We start from the raw sequence: 19,596 nt of genomic DNA, 5'->3' as shown, positions 1-19,596 counted from the left end.
CTATCACTTTCACAAGTTTTGGAGTCAAGATTAATCGTGTACTTTTTGTTCGCGATGCTGTCCGGGTGCTGTGTAAAATATGACCGACGTGAGATACTTTCCCCGTGGGTTATTACGATGAATTAATTTGGCGTGCTCGCCCAATCAGCTATTATAAATTACCGCGCGTTGCTCCATTGTATCGTGAGAGTCGATCCATTGGCGGTTTCGCTCCCGTTAATGCGCTTAGATGAGGCTGGGCTCTGTAAATGCTCGATTTTAATAAATTCTCAGCGTGAGCTCCTCTCATTGTGCAACGCCGCGATTTATTATGTCTATAAATGCATCGCTCGATAACCTCCGTGCACACATTTCGCCGTTCTCTAAAAGCCTTCGTCGTTTATCGAACGGAGAATTAAACTTCGGCAAAAACAATGTCTTTCGATATATGATTCGTTATGCGCGCTGTTTTTTTTTGTTTTTATCGCAGTAGTAATTTAATAAATATAATCAAAAAATATATTTTTTTTGTTAATTGATTAAATTACGAGTTTGTGTTTTATGATAACAATATGATAAGAAGTGTGTGGAGAATTATAAAAAAGTGATTAAAAGCTGAATAGAGAAATGCCATATAATTTGATTCCTAATTTTAATTTTTATTTGCACGTGTACTCACACACACACATCATATATATTTTTAAAGAAACAAGCAATAAATAAATTTCGTGTCAATTAACTCATTTTTTCCGTCGATTTTTAGTCAGGCAGATATTTAAAGAGTTATAATATTGAAACGAACAAACGCGCGAAATAAAGTAATGTCAGTAGAGCTTAATTGTAAGAAATAAATCTTACATCGGTCAGAATCAGTTTTTAATTGTAAATCATAAACGGTATAAGCTTTCACGCGGTTGCAAGATTACCCGCAGATAATTATGTCGAGATAACAACTGATCGAATGACAAATGAATTGCGTGCATCGGATAATATTCGGTTGCGTTTAATTTCGAGTATAAGGAATGCGCTATAGAATGATTACCGAAGTCAGTTAATGGGCTTGTCTCTCGTGACCGATTTATGATTTCATGTGGTCGCGTAAATCCACAGTGTGAGCGAAACTCCGCGCGAGTTTCTCGATTGAATGAATCGAATGTGATTACGAAGATGAAGTGAAAGAATGAAATATTTTGCGGGAAAAAGGTCACAAAGTGGAACGCGTTTTTATGAAACCCGAACGCGGTAACGGATCTCGAGGATTGGCGTGCAAAAATCCGATCACGCGTGAATAGCTTTTCGATTGGAATGAAGTAACTGACTAAGCTGTGTAAAAGTGGCTGTTGTTAAAATAAGGCCGACGGATTTGTGGAACGTAGGGTTTCGCGCGGTATCGTCGACTGATGCCGCGCTCCGACGAGAGACGGACTTTCCCTCTATTCCCTCTGCCCCCTTCCATACACACCATCGTCGTCTCTCGGGCACCACCACCACTTGTGGCGAAGACCACATCGTCATTCCCAATATCGTCGCATCGCCTTGCAAGTCTCATCATCCTCGCACCTGTGTATTTTTCTAGAGTCTGTATTCCTTAGGTGAACTAGTATGGCGACACTGCGTCGCTGATAATATCATAAGATTTATATCGTCGTGATTTTTTTAAAAACAGACTAATGTCTTCTCATTGATAACTTTTTTATGTTTCTTAGAAGAACCAACATGGCGACATTGATAACGTCATAAGATTTATATCATCGTGAATCTCTAAAAAACGGTTAATGTTTCATTGATACTTTTTTTGTGTTAGGCTGTAATATTTTACATTTTCTTTGTCATGCTTCGAGTCTGCTGCGTATAAGAGTTTGTATGTTTTGATATAATTTTCTCTTCATTCTTTCTGGGGGATTATTGGTAAAATAAGATTGACTGCTAACACTACGAATTTTATTAAAACATTTTTTGGTTACTATTATAATTTTTTCTTGATTTTTTTTATTTTATTTATCAATATGTAAAGTATTTATAACAGATTTTTGTAATTTTTGCGACCTAAAGAAATTAACAGGTGCATTTAAATTCCGCGTGGTTAAACAAATAGATGTGTGATGAAACAACACTGCAATGAAAAAAAAGGATAATAAACGATGTGATTCTAAAATATTAGTTTGAAATTTTTACCATTGCTTAAAAGACGCGAGAACGAGAGACATGTGCTCATAATAGCGATGCTGACTTGCGACTTCCGTTGTCGAGAAGCCGAGTTGATTTTTCGGTGCGATGGAAATCTGGTAAAGATTGAAAGAGAAAACGAAGTTTATATAGTCGTAAATGTTATAAAAGTTGTTTGCGACTTAAGAAATAACAATCAAAAATTGTCTGTAACGAGAAGGAAGATATTTTAATCTTTAGATATTTTGCATATATAGAAGAAAAATATAAGTCCAATATATTATATTTTTATTAGATTATTACAGAAAAAACTGAATTTATTTAAATTAATTATTAATATTATTTAATAATATGCTTTCATTTTAAAACTTATTTATAAAAATAAATTTTTGGCTTAAGTTAGTAATATGAGTCGATTTTCGTTCACGATATTTCTGTTTTCATGACTTTAACGGTAACTGAAACCGCATCCACCGAAACGCGAAGAAACTCGAGGAACAGCGAAAGAAATGCGTCTCTCACGCGTCACCGGCGCCGTACATCCGCGACTTTAGGACGACAAATTCGAGAGGCTTCTACTCCTCCGCGGCAGATCTTAGAGTCCGGATTTTATGGGAGTTCAAACCGTCTTTACAAAGCAAAAGAACAGACGAAGAAAACGGAATGATAATCCCTGCGAAGGTTCGTCTTCTTTACGCTCTTTTCTTACCCCGGTGTATCATCAGATATGTTCTTCTTACCTGTTCTGAATCTCTTGTTCATCTGTTTATTTTCTCTTCAATGGCAAGAGAAAAGGAGGAAAGATGAACTGTGTAAGAAGTTCAGTTAAAAAGAACAGGCCTATGAACACGCGAGTGGTGTACATAAATTATACATAATTATATCTTCGTCTATATATTGGGCGACGTACGTCGGCTCATTTCCGTCGTCGTGCGAGACCGTTCCCCCGATATAAACGTCACCGCTGGCGCGTGTTCCTCATAAAGTGTCCCTCGTATTCCGCTTAGTTCTTAAAGTGCCACCGGCATGCTGTCTGACTCATTCCGTGATCAAACATACGCGCTATTGGCGAATTGATCGTTCCCATGGCTGATTGTCCGATTAATAAAATTTATTGTCTAGCTTTTCAAATTTTTGACGTGAAGATGGAGTTTGTACAAATTAATAATTAAATTCATAATAAGTGTAACTAATTCTACGATAATATAATAATAAATTTGTTGTTAAAATATTTTCTTATAAAAATAATTTTTTATATAAATATTGCGAAAAATTGTTTTTACAATTTTAGTATGAATAAATATATTAAATATTGATTATTATAATGAACAATACAATTGAAATTTAGGAAATTTTTTTATACTTATATCTATATCAATGATAAATGTCTAAGAATTAACTCTTAATACAACAATATGTATGACATTTTAGAAAATATCAGTTTGTTTAATTAAAAGTGAGAATTTTTGTAAATTTTTTATGTATGTGTTATTTCTACTTTATGATAATACTTTTTTAAAATAAGTTACAAAAGCATTATTCAGATGAAATAAAATATGAATTTTACAAAAATTTGTTTGTACAATTTAAGTTAACTTAACATTACTCTTCCAGAATTTAAGAATTTAATTTCCTTCTTATTGAGATATGCTTGTTTTCTGTTTGTTGTCTCGGAATTCTGTGTTGTCGACAATTCTAGACAAACTGCTCGAGAATTATATTGTTGAAGCATCGACGTATGAGCGGTATTTTCTCGTATCTTATCAAGCGATTCCTCGAACGATATACTGGACCAATGTGAATACCGCTTTGTGGGTGCAATTCACAAAGCGACGTAGAGAAAGTTTTGCTCGAATTTCGCAAAGATACAAATAATTTCATTTTGTCCAGTATCTCTTTACAAAGTAGATCCACATAATTTTGCGTTTTATGAAAAATTGCTCTTAGAAAATAAATTATCTCGAGAAAGCCATTGATGATAATTCTCAGACATTGATGTAGATATAGGTACAAAAATATCTATTAAATTTTAGTTAATATTACATTATTCATTGTAATAATTAATATATAATATTCCTTAAGATTGATATATAGATATATAGAAAAATTTTTGCATTTTTTAAATATAAAAAATATTCTCTTTCATAAAAAATATTTTCATAATTCTATTTATTGTTTTTCTTGAAAATATCTTTTATGAAATTAAAAATATAACAATAAAAATGTAACTATAAGCAAGTGGTAGTGAAAAATGAAACTATTAGTAATTAGATTATTGTTACCAATTTTTATTTGTCAGTATTAAAAGAATCTTTTAGAAAAGTGGAGCTTTTTTCAACTGTTCATCAAGTTTGAAGAGCAAATTTTAGCATTCGCTTATATGATCTTTGATCTGTGACAAAATTTTTCCAAGTTCTTCGGAAACTTACAAAAGTTGTCCATGCCGTCAATATACATACATGTGTATGGACAAGCGTGAAGGCAATTGAATGGAATGAAGAAATTGCGTTCACCTATAATTAAATAAGACTGGAATTATATTGAGAAACCTAAATATACATAATATATAAATATATTAGTAATTTAATTTATTGTTAAATTGCATTTAATTGAAGATGTTTAATGTTCAATATTGTTGAATGTTATAATATTAATATTTATGTATTTAAATATATGTAGATTAATATTTTTGTTAAATGAGTTGATTGTAATTCATTATTGTTTCGAATAAGAGCTTGGAAATATAACTCAAGATTCTAATTCAATTTTTTAACAGTTGAGGTAAGCATTTAATTTCTAAATAATAATAAAGTTCGTAAAAAATTATATTGCAAAATTATTGCTCCAATGTTGCTTACGGCTGTAGAAAGAGACGATATTGTTTTGGAAGGCCATTTAGAAAGGAACATTCGATGAACACAATACTGTGTTGATGGAGGAAGAAGAAAGGAATGAGGAAAAAGTACGCGCGTCTGATAAACTCGTTGCGAGCGCGGAGATCCGGCCAGAAGGGTACCACTTTCACCAAATGAAAGTAAAACTTGATTCGGCGAGCGAGGCTCGTAGCGATGTCAATACAGACATGCTTTCGGATGTCATTAACCGACCTCGCCGATTCCATTTCATTTGCTGTCGTACGGCCGGCATATTCGCGAACTATAAACTTCCGTACCCATAAGAGAACCATGCACTCAGTTTCGATAAAGTTTTATGAGAATGAGAGGAAAGGAGACATTCGCGTTTGAGAGTATTCGCGCTGAAGCGAAAGCGCAAGCTGTGTCCTTCTTCTGTCTTTGAAGATGCATCGCTGATTCGCGAGATATTCAAGTTTACGGCGCATGGCAGCGCGGCGTGTGTAAGCGACAGGATGTCTGCACACATTTACGCACGCGATTCGGGAACGATTCGTCTGGCTCGTTGATTTTTGTAGCTAAACATTCATAACCGATGAGCGATGGTTGCAAATTGGTCCGGAATAGTGAAAAATGATTCCGTATATTTGGAGAGATGTATATTTTATCGCTGGATAATAAAATTTTATTTCTGTATAATTTTTCTCTGGAAGTAACTCTCATTTTTATTTTCTTTGAAATTTATGGTTTAGACCAGTTTTTATGGAATACAATTGTTGGATCTAATTTTTGATTCCTCGATAAAATTTGTATGCATTATTGAATAATTACAATTTAATATGCAAATTAATACGTATTATACCAGACGTTATCTATACGCACATTATTATTTATGTACATTATCTTTCTTATAAGATAAAACGTTAATGCATTGAAATAAATAATTACTACTTATGCTTTTATTAGTTTTGATTGATTAATTATTTGTTATAGTTTTTATTTTCTATCAGATGAAATTACAATCGTATTTTTGTATAGTTTCTTTATTTTATTTTGGCATTTGCTTATGGCATTTTCATGGTATGCCTCGTCTACAACGAGTCGTTAGTCGTTGGTCGTAAGAAATCTAGCTAATCACAGTTGATCTTACAGAAGAATAAGCGAACATAATTGGTTAAATTTCTTACGACCAACGGTTAACGACTCATTATAGACGAGTACTAAGAGTTATATTATCAACTCGATAGTAATATAGTCTTTTTGTTCCTTTGTCTTTTAATAGTAATTTGTGACTTTAATAATTATCTGGATAATGCATTTTAATTTTAGATTTTTACTTATTTTGTTGCTTCTTACAACCGCATAATTTGTGTATCCTCATCTCGCGTTGTTACAGCACTTTAATTTACAGCCTTCCAGTTGCTGGTTGCGCTCTCTCATGCACGGTATATCATCTCGATACAAGCATATCCGGTTTTATGATACCAATGCGCACTGTCTATGAACTCTTTTGGATATGTTACTCGAGATCACATGTCTCTTGCTTGGCGTAGCACGACTTCGATAATTACGTGCTGCATAATTATGCAAATGTCCACCACTGGGATGTATATCACAGCAATTAGCAATTCAATATCTTAGTTATGATGATGAATTAATCATTTCGCTAATGTGCGCCAAGCGGCTACGATTTATTTGTCGATTTCGTATGCATTTAGATGCATCTGGTGTGTAATATGATGATGTGCGTGAACTGATTGTAGAGGTGATAATTAGGTCAATAAAAAGAAAGATAAATACGTAATGCGCACGCAAATTATTTCTAAAAATAACTCTAATTAAAGTCGATTAACCGTATTTATTGCGATTTTTATAGTATATTATGTAGTTTCCATTGCATACATTTACATATATAAATGTTCCCATGATATAAAATAACTAAATAAGGTAGAAATCATAGTTTTATATATATATATAATACATCTCAGTGTTATTTTAATTTTTATTCTACGATTTCTACTTTTGGATGCGTCAGATTACTTGACTAAGGTAATTGAAATGGATTTAAAGTATAAGTATGAATGTGATTGCAGTCACACACACACACACACACACACAGCAAACTAGAGTTATCTGCTAATCTGAAGTACTTTGCATTTACGACGAATGAGATGCATTTGTCACTGCTTGCTCGCGTGATTCGGCAAAGTGAAGCAGCGTATATCGATTTGTTCGACGGCTATGTCTCTTAGATCATTAGTCACTCTTGCAACAAGCTTCTCACTTATTCTCGCGATTTCTTTTCGCTGCACGTTGAAAAGAAACACATTCGAGTCAGGCGTCGTTAAACGTGATAAATTCAAAGCCTCGACAGACATCATGTGTAGTAATATACTCTTTTTCCACTGTGAATTTTTCTTTGTTATTTATGCATTTGAGACGATCAATTTTTTTTAATCGCTTATAATTTATTAGCGGTCGTGCACGATAATCTGCTAAAAAATTTTGCAATCGTCTATGGCCTGTTTCTACCAACGTAGATTGATTTTAATCTTGGATTAACTTACTTTTTATCTCTTTCTCATTTTTGGAACTAGAATAAGATAATAAGTAAATTAAACCGAGATTAAAGTTAATCTACGTTGGTAGAAACAGGCCTATGATTCTTAAAAGTATTTAATTTTCATTAAGAGTTTATATAAAGTGTATGTGTCATATGCATGTAAAATATTAAGTTATACTGAAATTGTTTGCTAATTATAATTGGCATGTTGCCAATTCTGTCGCAAAAAAGTGATGGCATACATAATATATTATTTGAATACAAGTAATTCAAGGTGATTAACTTATAAAATGTTTTATATTTAAATATAATTATCTTTACAAATTTGTTTTTTAGAATATTTATAATTTTTTATTTTTATCGGTCATTACAATATACTTTATATAGTAATTTCTTTCATAGTAAATAGTTTTAAAATTGAGAGGATATGGATGATAAAGAAAATGTGTTCATTTAAGTATTATAACGGTTATAATCATTATGAATGATTGCTTATGTCGTGATCTGGATTATTAATTTTAATAGCCAATCGTTATCTCAATTCTTATTGCTCATAGTTGCATTTTTACTGAAGAACTTAGTTAAACCAATCTTGAGACATAATATGATTTAATAATTAAATCTTGAAAATTAATTTGATATTCATTATGTGATATTTACAATCACGATTTAATTGAGAATTTTTAATTAAATTTGTCCTAGTTTGTCTTGAAGCTCAATCTGGGTTTTATTTTTTGTGATTTTATAATTATAATTAATAATTGAGAGATTATGTGTGTATACATGGTCAAGTTTTTTGCCCACAATAAAAGAATAATTAGATCTTAAGAATAGTAATTAAAATTTTTAGAGTTGGTTTTTTCAATGAATATTAAACATATTATTCCATGGATACGAATGTAAGGCATAAATGTACCACATTAAATACAATATAACTACAGTGAGAAAATTGATTAAAAAAGTTTAATTATTACTAATATCTAATATTTTTCCATGGCACGGTCTACTCATTTCTTAATGTAATAACATTGTTCTGTAATGATTTAAGAAGAAAATAATGATTTATGTGAAAAACTTAACTTGAAGAAGAGATTTTTTTAATATTAAAATTAAAATTAAAATTAAAATTAAAATTAAAATAGTTAAAAAAATTTGAAAAAATTAAAAATTATGTAATATTAAAACATACACTCACAATCACAGTTATCTTTTATTATTATTTTTGTATATTTTCTTTGTTCATATTTATTTTATTATAATTTAAAAAAATAGAAATTCTAAGCTAAGGCCCTGTACACAATGAAGGAATATTAAATATTAGGAATTAGAATTTTAGAATCAGTTTTTTTCAACGAACATTAAATGTAACGTACAATAGATACAAATAAGATATAAGACAATAAATGTGGCATACATATAGATATAACATAATTTATTATTTATCTATAAAGTTTATTGAAAAACCTGATCCTAAAGTTCTAATTTCTATTTTTAATATCTAATATTCTTCTCATTCTGCGCACAAGATCTAAATCTAAATTTAATATTTCAAGCGACATATTTTTTAACACATGTTTATGTAATGACTTTAAATGCACACTTATGTAGCTTAATAGAATTAGTTAGAATTAAGTATTATCAGTTCTCTAGAGACATATAATCGTTTATATATCATTATCGCGTAATAGCACGAGAAAGTTTAATACTGATTTGAGACTTCCATTTTTGCTTTTCGAAATTACTTTTCTTTCTAGATGTATTTAAAAACGGAACAAAGGTTGTAATGAATTCATCAGTATCTCTTTATGTTTTGTTAAGATTAGATCACGATGTCAAATTTCCTAGTGTGATATCGCGGTATTTAAATACACAGCGCGCTTGAGTAAAATAAAAGTATCTTTATCTAGAATAATAGTTAAAGGTTTATCGCGAATATAAAAGTAAGAGTATTTGATGGATATCTTACATAACATCGGTTCTTTATGACACTTGACGAGAAACAGTAAAACTTAGTGACTGACTAGTTGTCATAAAAGTGAAAAATCACACTGGCTTATTAACTGTTTATATTCTTTAGCAATTTTCATAGCGGTAATATTAGATTTTCTCAAGTTGCTATTACGGGTATTAATTAGATATGACAGGAATAACCAATGATTAATTTCTGTTATAAATAGGAGAAATTAATCATCGTTGTTCCCATGTTAAATTAACAATATCTAATTAATATCCATAATAGGAACTTGAGAAAATCTAGTATTACCGTTATAAACACGTGTATGCGCGTACACATATTCGTTTACATACTTTAAAAATAAAGAGATGAAAGGAAGAGAAATCGATCGATTTTATCATTTTATCACATATTAATTTTCACGGAAAATTTTTCCTGAAAAATGCATTGTTATAAATTTGTGCGTAATTTTTAAACAATTATAAACTATTATTTTGTTCTAATAATTTTAATGTAGATTATTCTAATATTTAATTATATAAATATTTTTTTGAAGGCATAAAGAGATAAATATTTATTAACATTATGAAAGTTAATAAATTTAAAATAAAAGTTACAATGTATTTGCGCATAAAATATGCATAGAGTACCGTACATTATTATCAAGAGAATAATTTATTCAGTTAGAAATGTGGTATCCCATAGGGTAACTACGGAATAGTTTCAGTTAGTTTGCTTATTAATTTTACGTGTATGTATAAATGTACCTGTTTTATTCAAAATGAGATTGAGTATCTAATTTATAATTTGCTTTTTTTGTAAATATTGTTATTTGAAATATGTAGAATATTTCGCAAGAAGAATCAACTCTCGATAAATGGAATTGTACATGGAATATGAGTTGTCGGTAAGTTAGTATAAGCTGATAAAACGGTCACGCAGGCAGAAGGATTGTATTATCTGCTTTATCAGAAAATGGTCGAATATCAAACGATCTTATTGTCTTTCTCAATGTATAACACATATTACGTAATATATAATAATATGCAAGAATAATAAAAAAATAAATTTCACAGTGTGCAAGTTTTTAATATTTCGTCAATCATATTTACATTTAAGAGAAATATATTTATATGAATGAAATAGAGATATTATTAAATATTACAATTGAGACAATTATATTTATATTGATTGTATGCATTAATTATAATCTTACCTCAGAGAATTGTATACATGCATTTTCTCCTAATTTTATTTGAACATAAATAACCTGCATGAAGGTAGGTTAAAAGTTAGAGTTGCTGGGAAGTCGAGATTAATTTGCTACAATTTATTTAACGGCATTAGATTTGTTATAGTCAATTAGGCATTTATCAAGCGTGATGTATATCCAGTAATTTTCTCAGGATCCCGTAAGAAGTTTTTATGTATGACCAAACTTGTTGGCGCTCGTAGTGGCTCTTGCAGCTAGGAAAATATTTGTCGTTTTCATGCTTGCATTCTCGCGCTATAATAAGTTGGTATACACACACAATTCGCGGAAACGCAATTCAGCGAAATAACAAGAATTATTGAGCAGATAATTTATTGAAAATATATTTCATTCTCAGTAGAAAGGTAAATGTCGATAATTTATTGAAATAAAAATTGGATAAAAATAAATTGACCTAAATAAAAATCGATCGGGAAAACAAGGATTTAAATGGGAAATTTATTGAGAGAGAAATGGTAGAATGTAGAATTTATCCAATGAAAAATTCATTGAAAAGAATTGACCCAGTTATAACTAGATACGGTCAAGTTAAATCATATCAACCAACTCGTAGGTCAAGTGATATCAAATCTTTGATGTAATAATTTAAAAAAGTTTTTTGTTAGCATAATTTTCTGTTCTATTTTTCTTTTTGATAAATGTTCATCTCAGTAAAGTGTTTTCGAATAATTTTCCATCTGATTAAATTCACTCGGCGGTCTCGTTCCATTTTCCATTATATAGTTTAAATTGTCGTTTGATTCAATGTTCTCTTGGACAAATAGTTTCTGATTAATTATAATTTGTGCATTTACCATTGATCAACTTTGGTACATAACGAAATTGTGTCATAAATATAGATGCAACACCGTATGTCAAAAATCTAGTAGTTTTACAAATATTAAAATATCTTTTAGTTAGAAGTTAAATTAATAACTATTGCATTATTTTACGTAATACACAGTCTGTCCCAAAAGTCCCCGAACTGATCACATAAAAGTGCAACCAGTGGTGCAACTTTCATGAAATTTCTGATAGCAATAGTTCTAACCTTCATTTACACGTGTACGAAGCTTCATTTGACTCGGTTGAATGGTTTTGACGTAGTGATCGTTCGCGTACGTTGTGTTTTTGCGCGCAGTTGCAAAATGGATTTACAAACAATTAAAGAACAACGAATCATAAAAAAATTTTTGTTAATTGCGGTTCTAACGCAACAGAAACGTAACAAAAAATTAACAAGAAAAAAAAATTAACAAAAAATTAATTACACGTGTAAATAAAGGTTAGAACTATTGCTATCAGAAATTTCATGAAAGTTGCGCCACTGGTTGCACTTTTATGCAATCAGTTCGGGAACTTTTGGGACCGTGTATATTCTAATTTTTTTGTTTTATAGAAAAACGAATACCGTTAAATTAATTAGTAGCAAATACTAAAAAAATAGTAGTAGCTTTTTATATATGAATAAAACATCAAAAATGATACAAATATTAGTTGCAAAGAGAAAATTTTTTTAAAATAAATATAACATTTACAAGATTCTGCAATTCAAATAAATAATTTATATTAATTTATTTATTATATCGCCGTATCAGGAAATTATTGCATTTGAAATAAGCAGTTATAAATATCTATTTATTGTTAGAATTATTATATTAATTAATTTTGTCATATACATGAATTTACATCTATTTTTAATAATATTGTTTAATGTGTAATAGAGATTTGGATCAGTAATCGCGCTAATTTAATCGACAACGTTTAATTAACGTATTCGCATCCGTGCATGACACTTTACATACATACGTGTAAATGCTCTACATCGTAGAAGACATAATTAAATTTGTACGTTACTGCTCTAGTACAGTTTGCAATAGATGATTACGTTTGTTTTAGGTGTATCGTCGTTTACACGACGCAGATTTTAGCATTTTCTCTGCAATTCTTCCATCCTCAATATGCTGAAAGTTTTATTGAGTTTTTTTAGAGTACGAATAATATGTCTCATCGAATATTAATCGATGTGGGTGACGTATATCTGTATATTAACGAGTATTGTAACGTGACGTATATGCTCACTGCGTTTCGATTACTCACTCGACTGTGATCGATTAGTTCCTGTGGGGAAGAGGTCAATTCTCCTGGTTCTCTTGATTTCGCGCACACATTGAACGCACGTTGTTTTGATTGCCTTTTAATTATTTATGATGTAGAACCAGATGTGATAAGATGCTCTTATATCTTATCATTTTTTATTTACAAACGTCAAAAATTTTGTTGAATACATTTTTAGAAATCAAACACAATCGTTATTAATCTATTTTTTGCAGTTGGAAAGATTGCACACGTTATGAATCAATCAAATTCTTACGCATCATTTATGACCTACATTCCCGTAATACATTTTTAACGCTGAGTGTGATGTCCCGATTTTAATTAATTTTAACGCGTGAATTGCGTTTGTAATTAACGTATGACGAGAGACATTTAATGATAAATGCGCGTTCGGAGGATGAAAACACGATTTTCACAAATTATCTGTTCCTTTGTAAGTTCATTTCTCTCAGTTATATTTAATTAACTTATGTGCTTTATTAAATTCTGAAAATACGAAATATGAAAATACGAATGCAACAATATGTTAGTTTGAAGTCCGTTCGTCAAGCCAATCAATAATGTTGTGTACGTCGTACCTGAATTTTCAACCGTCTTCTCGAATCGCGTCATCACCGGGCTCATCAGCAAACCGGACGCCAGTTGCAGCCCATGAGAGATTAGGTGCACGAGAATCGTTATTATGATAATAACATATCCCCAGCCGCCTTCCGGGTAGTAATGCTTATTGAGGGTGATTTTTTTTCGAGCGTTTATCGCGGCGAAGGACTCCTCTGCCTCCTCCGCGTTCTCGAGTTGATCGAACAGATTCTCAGATTCGCCGACGCTGCCGAGGCCTCCCTCGAGAATTAGTTGCTCGGAGAATCGCCTTTTCATCATCTTGGGCGTAATTGGAACGGCGGCGCTAATTTTACGGCCCGTAAAAGCGGCGTGACGTGTGCGGCTGTTAGTTTCATTAGCAATTCGGGATTCGGTATTCTTCGGGTCCTTACTATCAACCGGTGCGGAATTGTCGGGATAAAACGGCCGAGCTGCCGCCTTCGGAAACGTTCGCGGACGGGTATTACTGGCGATGATTGGTCCTGCGGCATTTGCGGCACCACCGGTGTCTTCGCAGTTCCCGATTGCATCATCGACGAGCGGAGTCTGCTCGGAGAGTCTGCGATTATCTGCGCGGCCGATCTTGCCGCTGCCGCCGCGCAACGAGTGCGTTTGATCCGAGTACCGACGATGGGGTGCCGGATAGGGACCAGCGGCGATCGAGTGCCGACGCTGGACCGGCGTCGTCGCCCCGTTGTCGCCGGCGACGTCGGCGCAGCCATGGTAGAGGCTGCCGGCCGAGTTTCTGCCGGAGGACGGCGGCAGGAAGCTCTGGCAAGTCGACACGGAGTTTCCGGAATCCTTCCGTTTAGCGCCAACACTCTGAACGGAGTCCCTGGCGAAGCAGGAGGACGTGGACGAAATCTTCCGGCGTTGGTACTGACACCGAGCGCAACGGCACGCGGAGAACTGCGGCAGGAAGCAGCGGCAGCGCATCATGCGCGATAGGATCTCCGGATGCGCCAGCAGCAACTCGGGCAGCTCGATCTCGCTCCACGATTTCGCAATGTCGCCGGAAGACTCTCTCGTCAACGCCCGTTTCGAAACGAGGCTCTCGGCCGACGAGCGGGTCTCGGATTCCACGCTGGATATCTTCCGCGCGATGCACTCGCGTTGCCGCCCGCAGCAACGCGGCCGCTCCGGCTCGTCGTCGTCGTCGTCGTCTTCGTCGAGCGAATTTTCCTCGCTCATAGCCGCGTTGTAAGAGCGGCGACGTTTGCGATATGCGGGCATCTCGTGCGATCGCCTCCTCGCCGAGTCAGCTTGTTCATCCATTTCTCGGTTCGTTTCTCAAACTCGTGCGCGATCGAGGCGGATGTCTCGGCCGTTGAATCTCCTCGTGCTGAGGAAACGATGTTCGAGACCAAGTTATGTTACCGTCACGCGCCGTCGCGTTACTTATCGCGATATTTAAATGAGTCACGAGCAGCGATAGTTATCATACATATTTAAGTTGTTCTTCTTTTAAAAAAGATAGGTGTTCGTAGTACATTTACCTCGTGTTCTCATCTATTTTCAAAGTAAAACCCAGTGGATGTGGTCACGTAGATATCGCATGCAGCATAGCAACAGCGGCATCAATACGCTTAGAACGTGAAGCACTTTTTCAATGTAACAGTTTTTCACACTTTTCCAGTTTTTTGCCATTTATTCGTTTTTTTCCCCCATTCTTGTAATTGGACTCATCGAGAAAGAATGCACCTAGCAAAAATGAAACCCAGTTTTATGTTACACCAGCAGCATCGGTCGATTTCAAACGAGGACTGTCGTTCCAACGGATGATACTCAGCTATGTTCCGTAGATATATCGCGATGCTTTGCACGCATTAGGCCGAACGTGAACCGTGCGACGCGTTTCGACTGTCGATTCGTTGTCCTGATTTTTTTCGCACGTACGTTTTACGATGTTCCATGACTTTTTTGTATGCATTAATTCCGAAAATAGTATATGAGGGTCGGATGAAATGTGTCTCTACCTTTTCGGAATAAATGATGGTGCTAGGAAATATGGTGCGAAAAAATTATCGTTGAAAGAACTTTTTAGTTTAAATAAGAAATGTTAATTTTAGTTAAATTTGATTTGTTTATAGATTTAGATTTGTTAATTATGTTATAGAATTTATTTCTCTCATATATTATTTATATAAAAAGATTTGTTTAATCTATTTGGTACAAACTCTCTTGCTTCCTGCGCTCTTCCCCCACTAATATTGTTTATGTATTTTTTTGCCGAGGGTTATTGATGAAAAATACCATTGAAAGAAATACTTTTATTTGCCAGAGAATCAAAAGATATTGTAGAGATTGTAAAAACTGCATTTCGAACTTGACAAAGCAAACAAATTGCGGTCAATCTGTAGGAAGTTAGCCCGCGGGAAAACGCGACAAGAAAATCAATGTATGTCAGAGGTGCAAAGTTGAGTATAACTTTGATCTCAATTCCGACTACAGTCGCTGAGTTTCTTTAGAAACGGTAAGAATTATTCCCTTTTAATGCAACTTAATAGCAGATTTCATTTGAAGTAAAACTTTCACAATTATTTTGTTGTTGTATAATAAAATTTTGCCAATGTTATATAAACTTAAATATCGATTATATTTATCTTAAGAATCTTTGGTAACCAATTTTTAACATTATTATTTGATACTATGAAAGAAAAAATATTTGAAAAATATCCTTTATAAAGCTTGATGAAAATATTTTATAGTCATGTTACAAAAATAGTTAATAAACATGAAAAATATGCATTTTTTTAGTTTTAAAGATAAAAATCGTATTTCAAACATGTACATATGTGTCCAATTTTAGTAATTAATTTTTATTAATTTATTAATTTAATTTAGTTATATATATATATATGCAATTTATTACATTATTTTATTAAAGACGCATAAGCTATCAAATGTAATGTAAAGTAAATGAAATGTAAAACTCAGTTTTATCTTATTTAAAAAATTAAAAATTAATAAATTTTTACAGAGAAGTGTATATTCTTTTATTATTATTATTATTATTATTACCTTTTTTACGGAAAATGTAGTTGAAATCGTAGTTAATAAATAATATTTTATTTTAATAATTTTATATATATATATACTTTTTTATTAAAATTTATGAAGAGTATAAGTAATAATATGATAGATAGCAGCCAAGGGTCGCGCATGGATCGAAGATCTAAGTTTTTCGAGCTTTCATCTCTTCGGTTCGAACTGTGTCCATAGTACCTTTGGGTATCGCAAACGTATAATTTATGACATGACCAGAGAAGGGTTGAGTGTATGTATAGTTACATAAAACGTGATCAAAATACGATCCGTAAGGAGACATATTCAGGTCAGAATTAGGATACTATCATCGTCGAGATTCACCTCTTATGGTGATAAATAGTGTGCTATTAGTTTACAAGGAAACGTGTGAAAAATGGTAATATTATTTATTCGGGAAAAAACGTAGAAAAATGTAATATTATTTTAATGTAATATATATATACATATATATAATAAAAATAATAAGATTTTTTAAGTACTTTTTTTCGGAAACTGATTTAATCGCATTGTGATTTGTTTTTGAATTTGAAAAATCGTGATGTATCTGAGATTTATTTGAGAATATTATAATAAATGACAAAAATTTTCATAAATTATTTGCGTTAAATTTGCATTTAACGCAAATTCGTAATTAACACGTCGACAATATTAACGATCAACTGTAGGATATTGATGCATAAATATCGCTAGGATAGAGTTATTTGATTTTATAAATATATCTATGAAAAATTGCACTTATTTATTTTGCAAAATTACTATTATAAGTTTTAGACATTTATAAAATTAATTTTCGCCTTTTGATACGATGCATTAAGAATATAAGACGATTTCTTACCCGCACTATGCAGCGGAGGATGTCGGAACTTCCGTTCGGCTGTTATATGCCAGCATCCGGGCGCGGCGAGTTGCAGACCCACCCCGATGAAATGCACCAATACCGAGCACGTGACAATGACGTATCCCCAACCTCCCTCGGGATAATAATGTCGTCTTAAAGTAGCCTCCTTTCTGAAATCCACCGCCGGTCGTGCCGGCGACAAGTCGTAGTTTCTTAGTTGCTCCAGTTTTTTGTCACCCTTATCCCCATTTCTTGCCAGCCCGATTAGGCGGTTCTCGTGCCAGATATTTTTGCTTCGATGCTTCTCGGCGTGCGCTTCCCTTTTTTCGCATTCGATCAGATTATCGCGTCGAACACCGCGCACGTTCATCGCCGCTACCGCATCGTCGTTTTTCTTGCTCTGCGAAGGGGAACGAAAGGGATCGATCTGCGAGCGAAGGACACCCTCGGACGTGCACTTTGGACAGGCATGAAGATCATTCTTCGATGAGAATGACATGGACGTCACGTAAGCGTCGTAGTCCATCACGTTGATATGCGGTGGCGATGCGTATCTCGCTGGGGATATGGGCGAAACGATGGTTTGATATTTCTTCCTCAGCTCATCCGGTTCTCGCGTTTGCGAGTTATTTGTTTGCGCGATGCTGACTGTATGCTGTCTCTCGTTTGCAACGTTTACTATGACATCAAAGGCGTTCGTCTCCGTGAGCGAGGGAGATTTATTTTTCAGTTGCGCGGACGCTTCTTTGGATTCTTCTTCGTGTTGATTTTTCGAAAGCAACCTCCGGATATCCGAGTCTGACGTGGTTCTTGGGATGGAGCTTCTTTTCGTATCTCGCGTTCTTGCTTCATTAACCTTTACGAGAGAAACCGATTTACATCTCGATTGATCTCGGATGTTCTCCTCTAACACAATGACCGAGTTCTGATGAGCCGCAGTCTCGTTTAAAGAAAGACTACGCGGCATGGAATATTGGCTGGTATTTTTTATACTCTTCGGCTCGTTATTCACGTCGGACGAATTCTCAGAGAAATTCGCGGGTTTCTTATTTATAGATGGCCTTCCGTCGATTAATCTTCGTTTTATCATCACGGACGTGACTCCTCCTGGGGCACATCGATCTAGAAGGATGACTTCTTCCAGGCAATTAGATCGCGGTGCAGTTTGTTCCAATCGATATACTGTTTCGCGGCTCGTTGGGATGATAGTAAAGGCACGAGATAAGGGATCGACGCGCACCTTCACTTTTTGCGGCGCCCGGTCGGGCCAAGAGCTGCTGTGCCTCATTTTATTCTGTCTGCGTATCGTCATGCTATGCTACAAATTTTTTTACGGTCCACTCGAACGGGTACATTGTTGGGTAAGATCCTCCGTCGTATCCTTTAGCGGGCAGATAACTTTTGTCCTCGAAGGCGAGGATTTGGCAATCCGCCTTGTCATATCGACGATCTGTATCCGTGCGGAAATAGTAGGAATTATAGTCGACAGTAGAATTTGTTGGAAATATTGAAATATAATTTGCAAGTGAGTCGCATTCTTGATGCAGTACACGCGCAAGATACGCGCATACTCTTCGTGGTGGTAACCCTGCATATTTTATACGTGTCACCGGGCGTTTACGACGTTCACTCTATATATTTCCACTGGAGTGCGTTTAAAATAAATCAAAGGTAAATCTGAGGTATATCAATTTCTTCGGGATCTCCTACCGTTGTCGCGGATAATTTTTAGGTTTTGTTTTAAGACGAGCTCAAATTAAAAGGGAGGGACTTGGTATTTTTCAAAAAGTGTATAACGAAGCATCAGATAACCGCCGATTTTAAGGGCAAATGTTTATTGCGCGAGATAATGGTCTGTAACATCCGATGATGGAAAGATAACTTCCGAGATGCAAGCGGTCCTGGCGAATGCGCCAGGATGACTGCTACGCACGTGCTGCTTACTTGCGATCAACCCTCTCTCTATGTTCTCTCTCGTTCTCTCTCCCTCTCACTTTGCGGCGGATGGCAGGCGCATGCTTGCAGATACCCGACGAATCGCGAAAGCTGCGTTTTCCAGCTTTTTTGCGCTACAATGTGAGCGCCCGTGTCGCGTGCTCATATGCCCCTGGATCGTTCTCGCCAAGTTTATCGCGCGTGCATAATTCAGCAGAATACTTCTTGAAGATTTAGGCCTCGATCCAGCTGAACTCTTGATATTCATATTTTGCACCAAGTTATTAACTT

At 34.2% G+C, this 19,596-nt stretch overlaps 1 protein-coding gene across 1 annotated transcript in view; it reads right to left on the bottom strand.

The window, feature by feature from the left end:
- Window positions 1-19,294, bottom strand: part of LOC105838603 — a 76,515-nt gene extending 57,221 nt beyond the window's left edge. Inside the window, exon 1 of the mRNA XM_036283227.1 lies at window positions 17,368-19,294. Within this exon, the coding sequence (XP_036139120.1) occupies window positions 17,368-18,682 (1,315 nt within the window). The 5' untranslated portion in view covers window positions 18,683-19,294. The remainder of the gene's footprint in view (window positions 1-17,367) is intronic.
- Between the last annotated feature and the right edge of the window lie 302 nt (window positions 19,295-19,596).

The sequence above is a fragment of the Monomorium pharaonis genome, chromosome 2 (assembly GCF_013373865.1).
Source record: "Monomorium pharaonis isolate MP-MQ-018 chromosome 2, ASM1337386v2, whole genome shotgun sequence".
In the NCBI taxonomy this organism is placed as follows: domain Eukaryota; kingdom Metazoa; phylum Arthropoda; class Insecta; order Hymenoptera; family Formicidae; genus Monomorium; species Monomorium pharaonis.
This window is presented reverse-complemented; position numbering and strand designations above follow the sequence as displayed.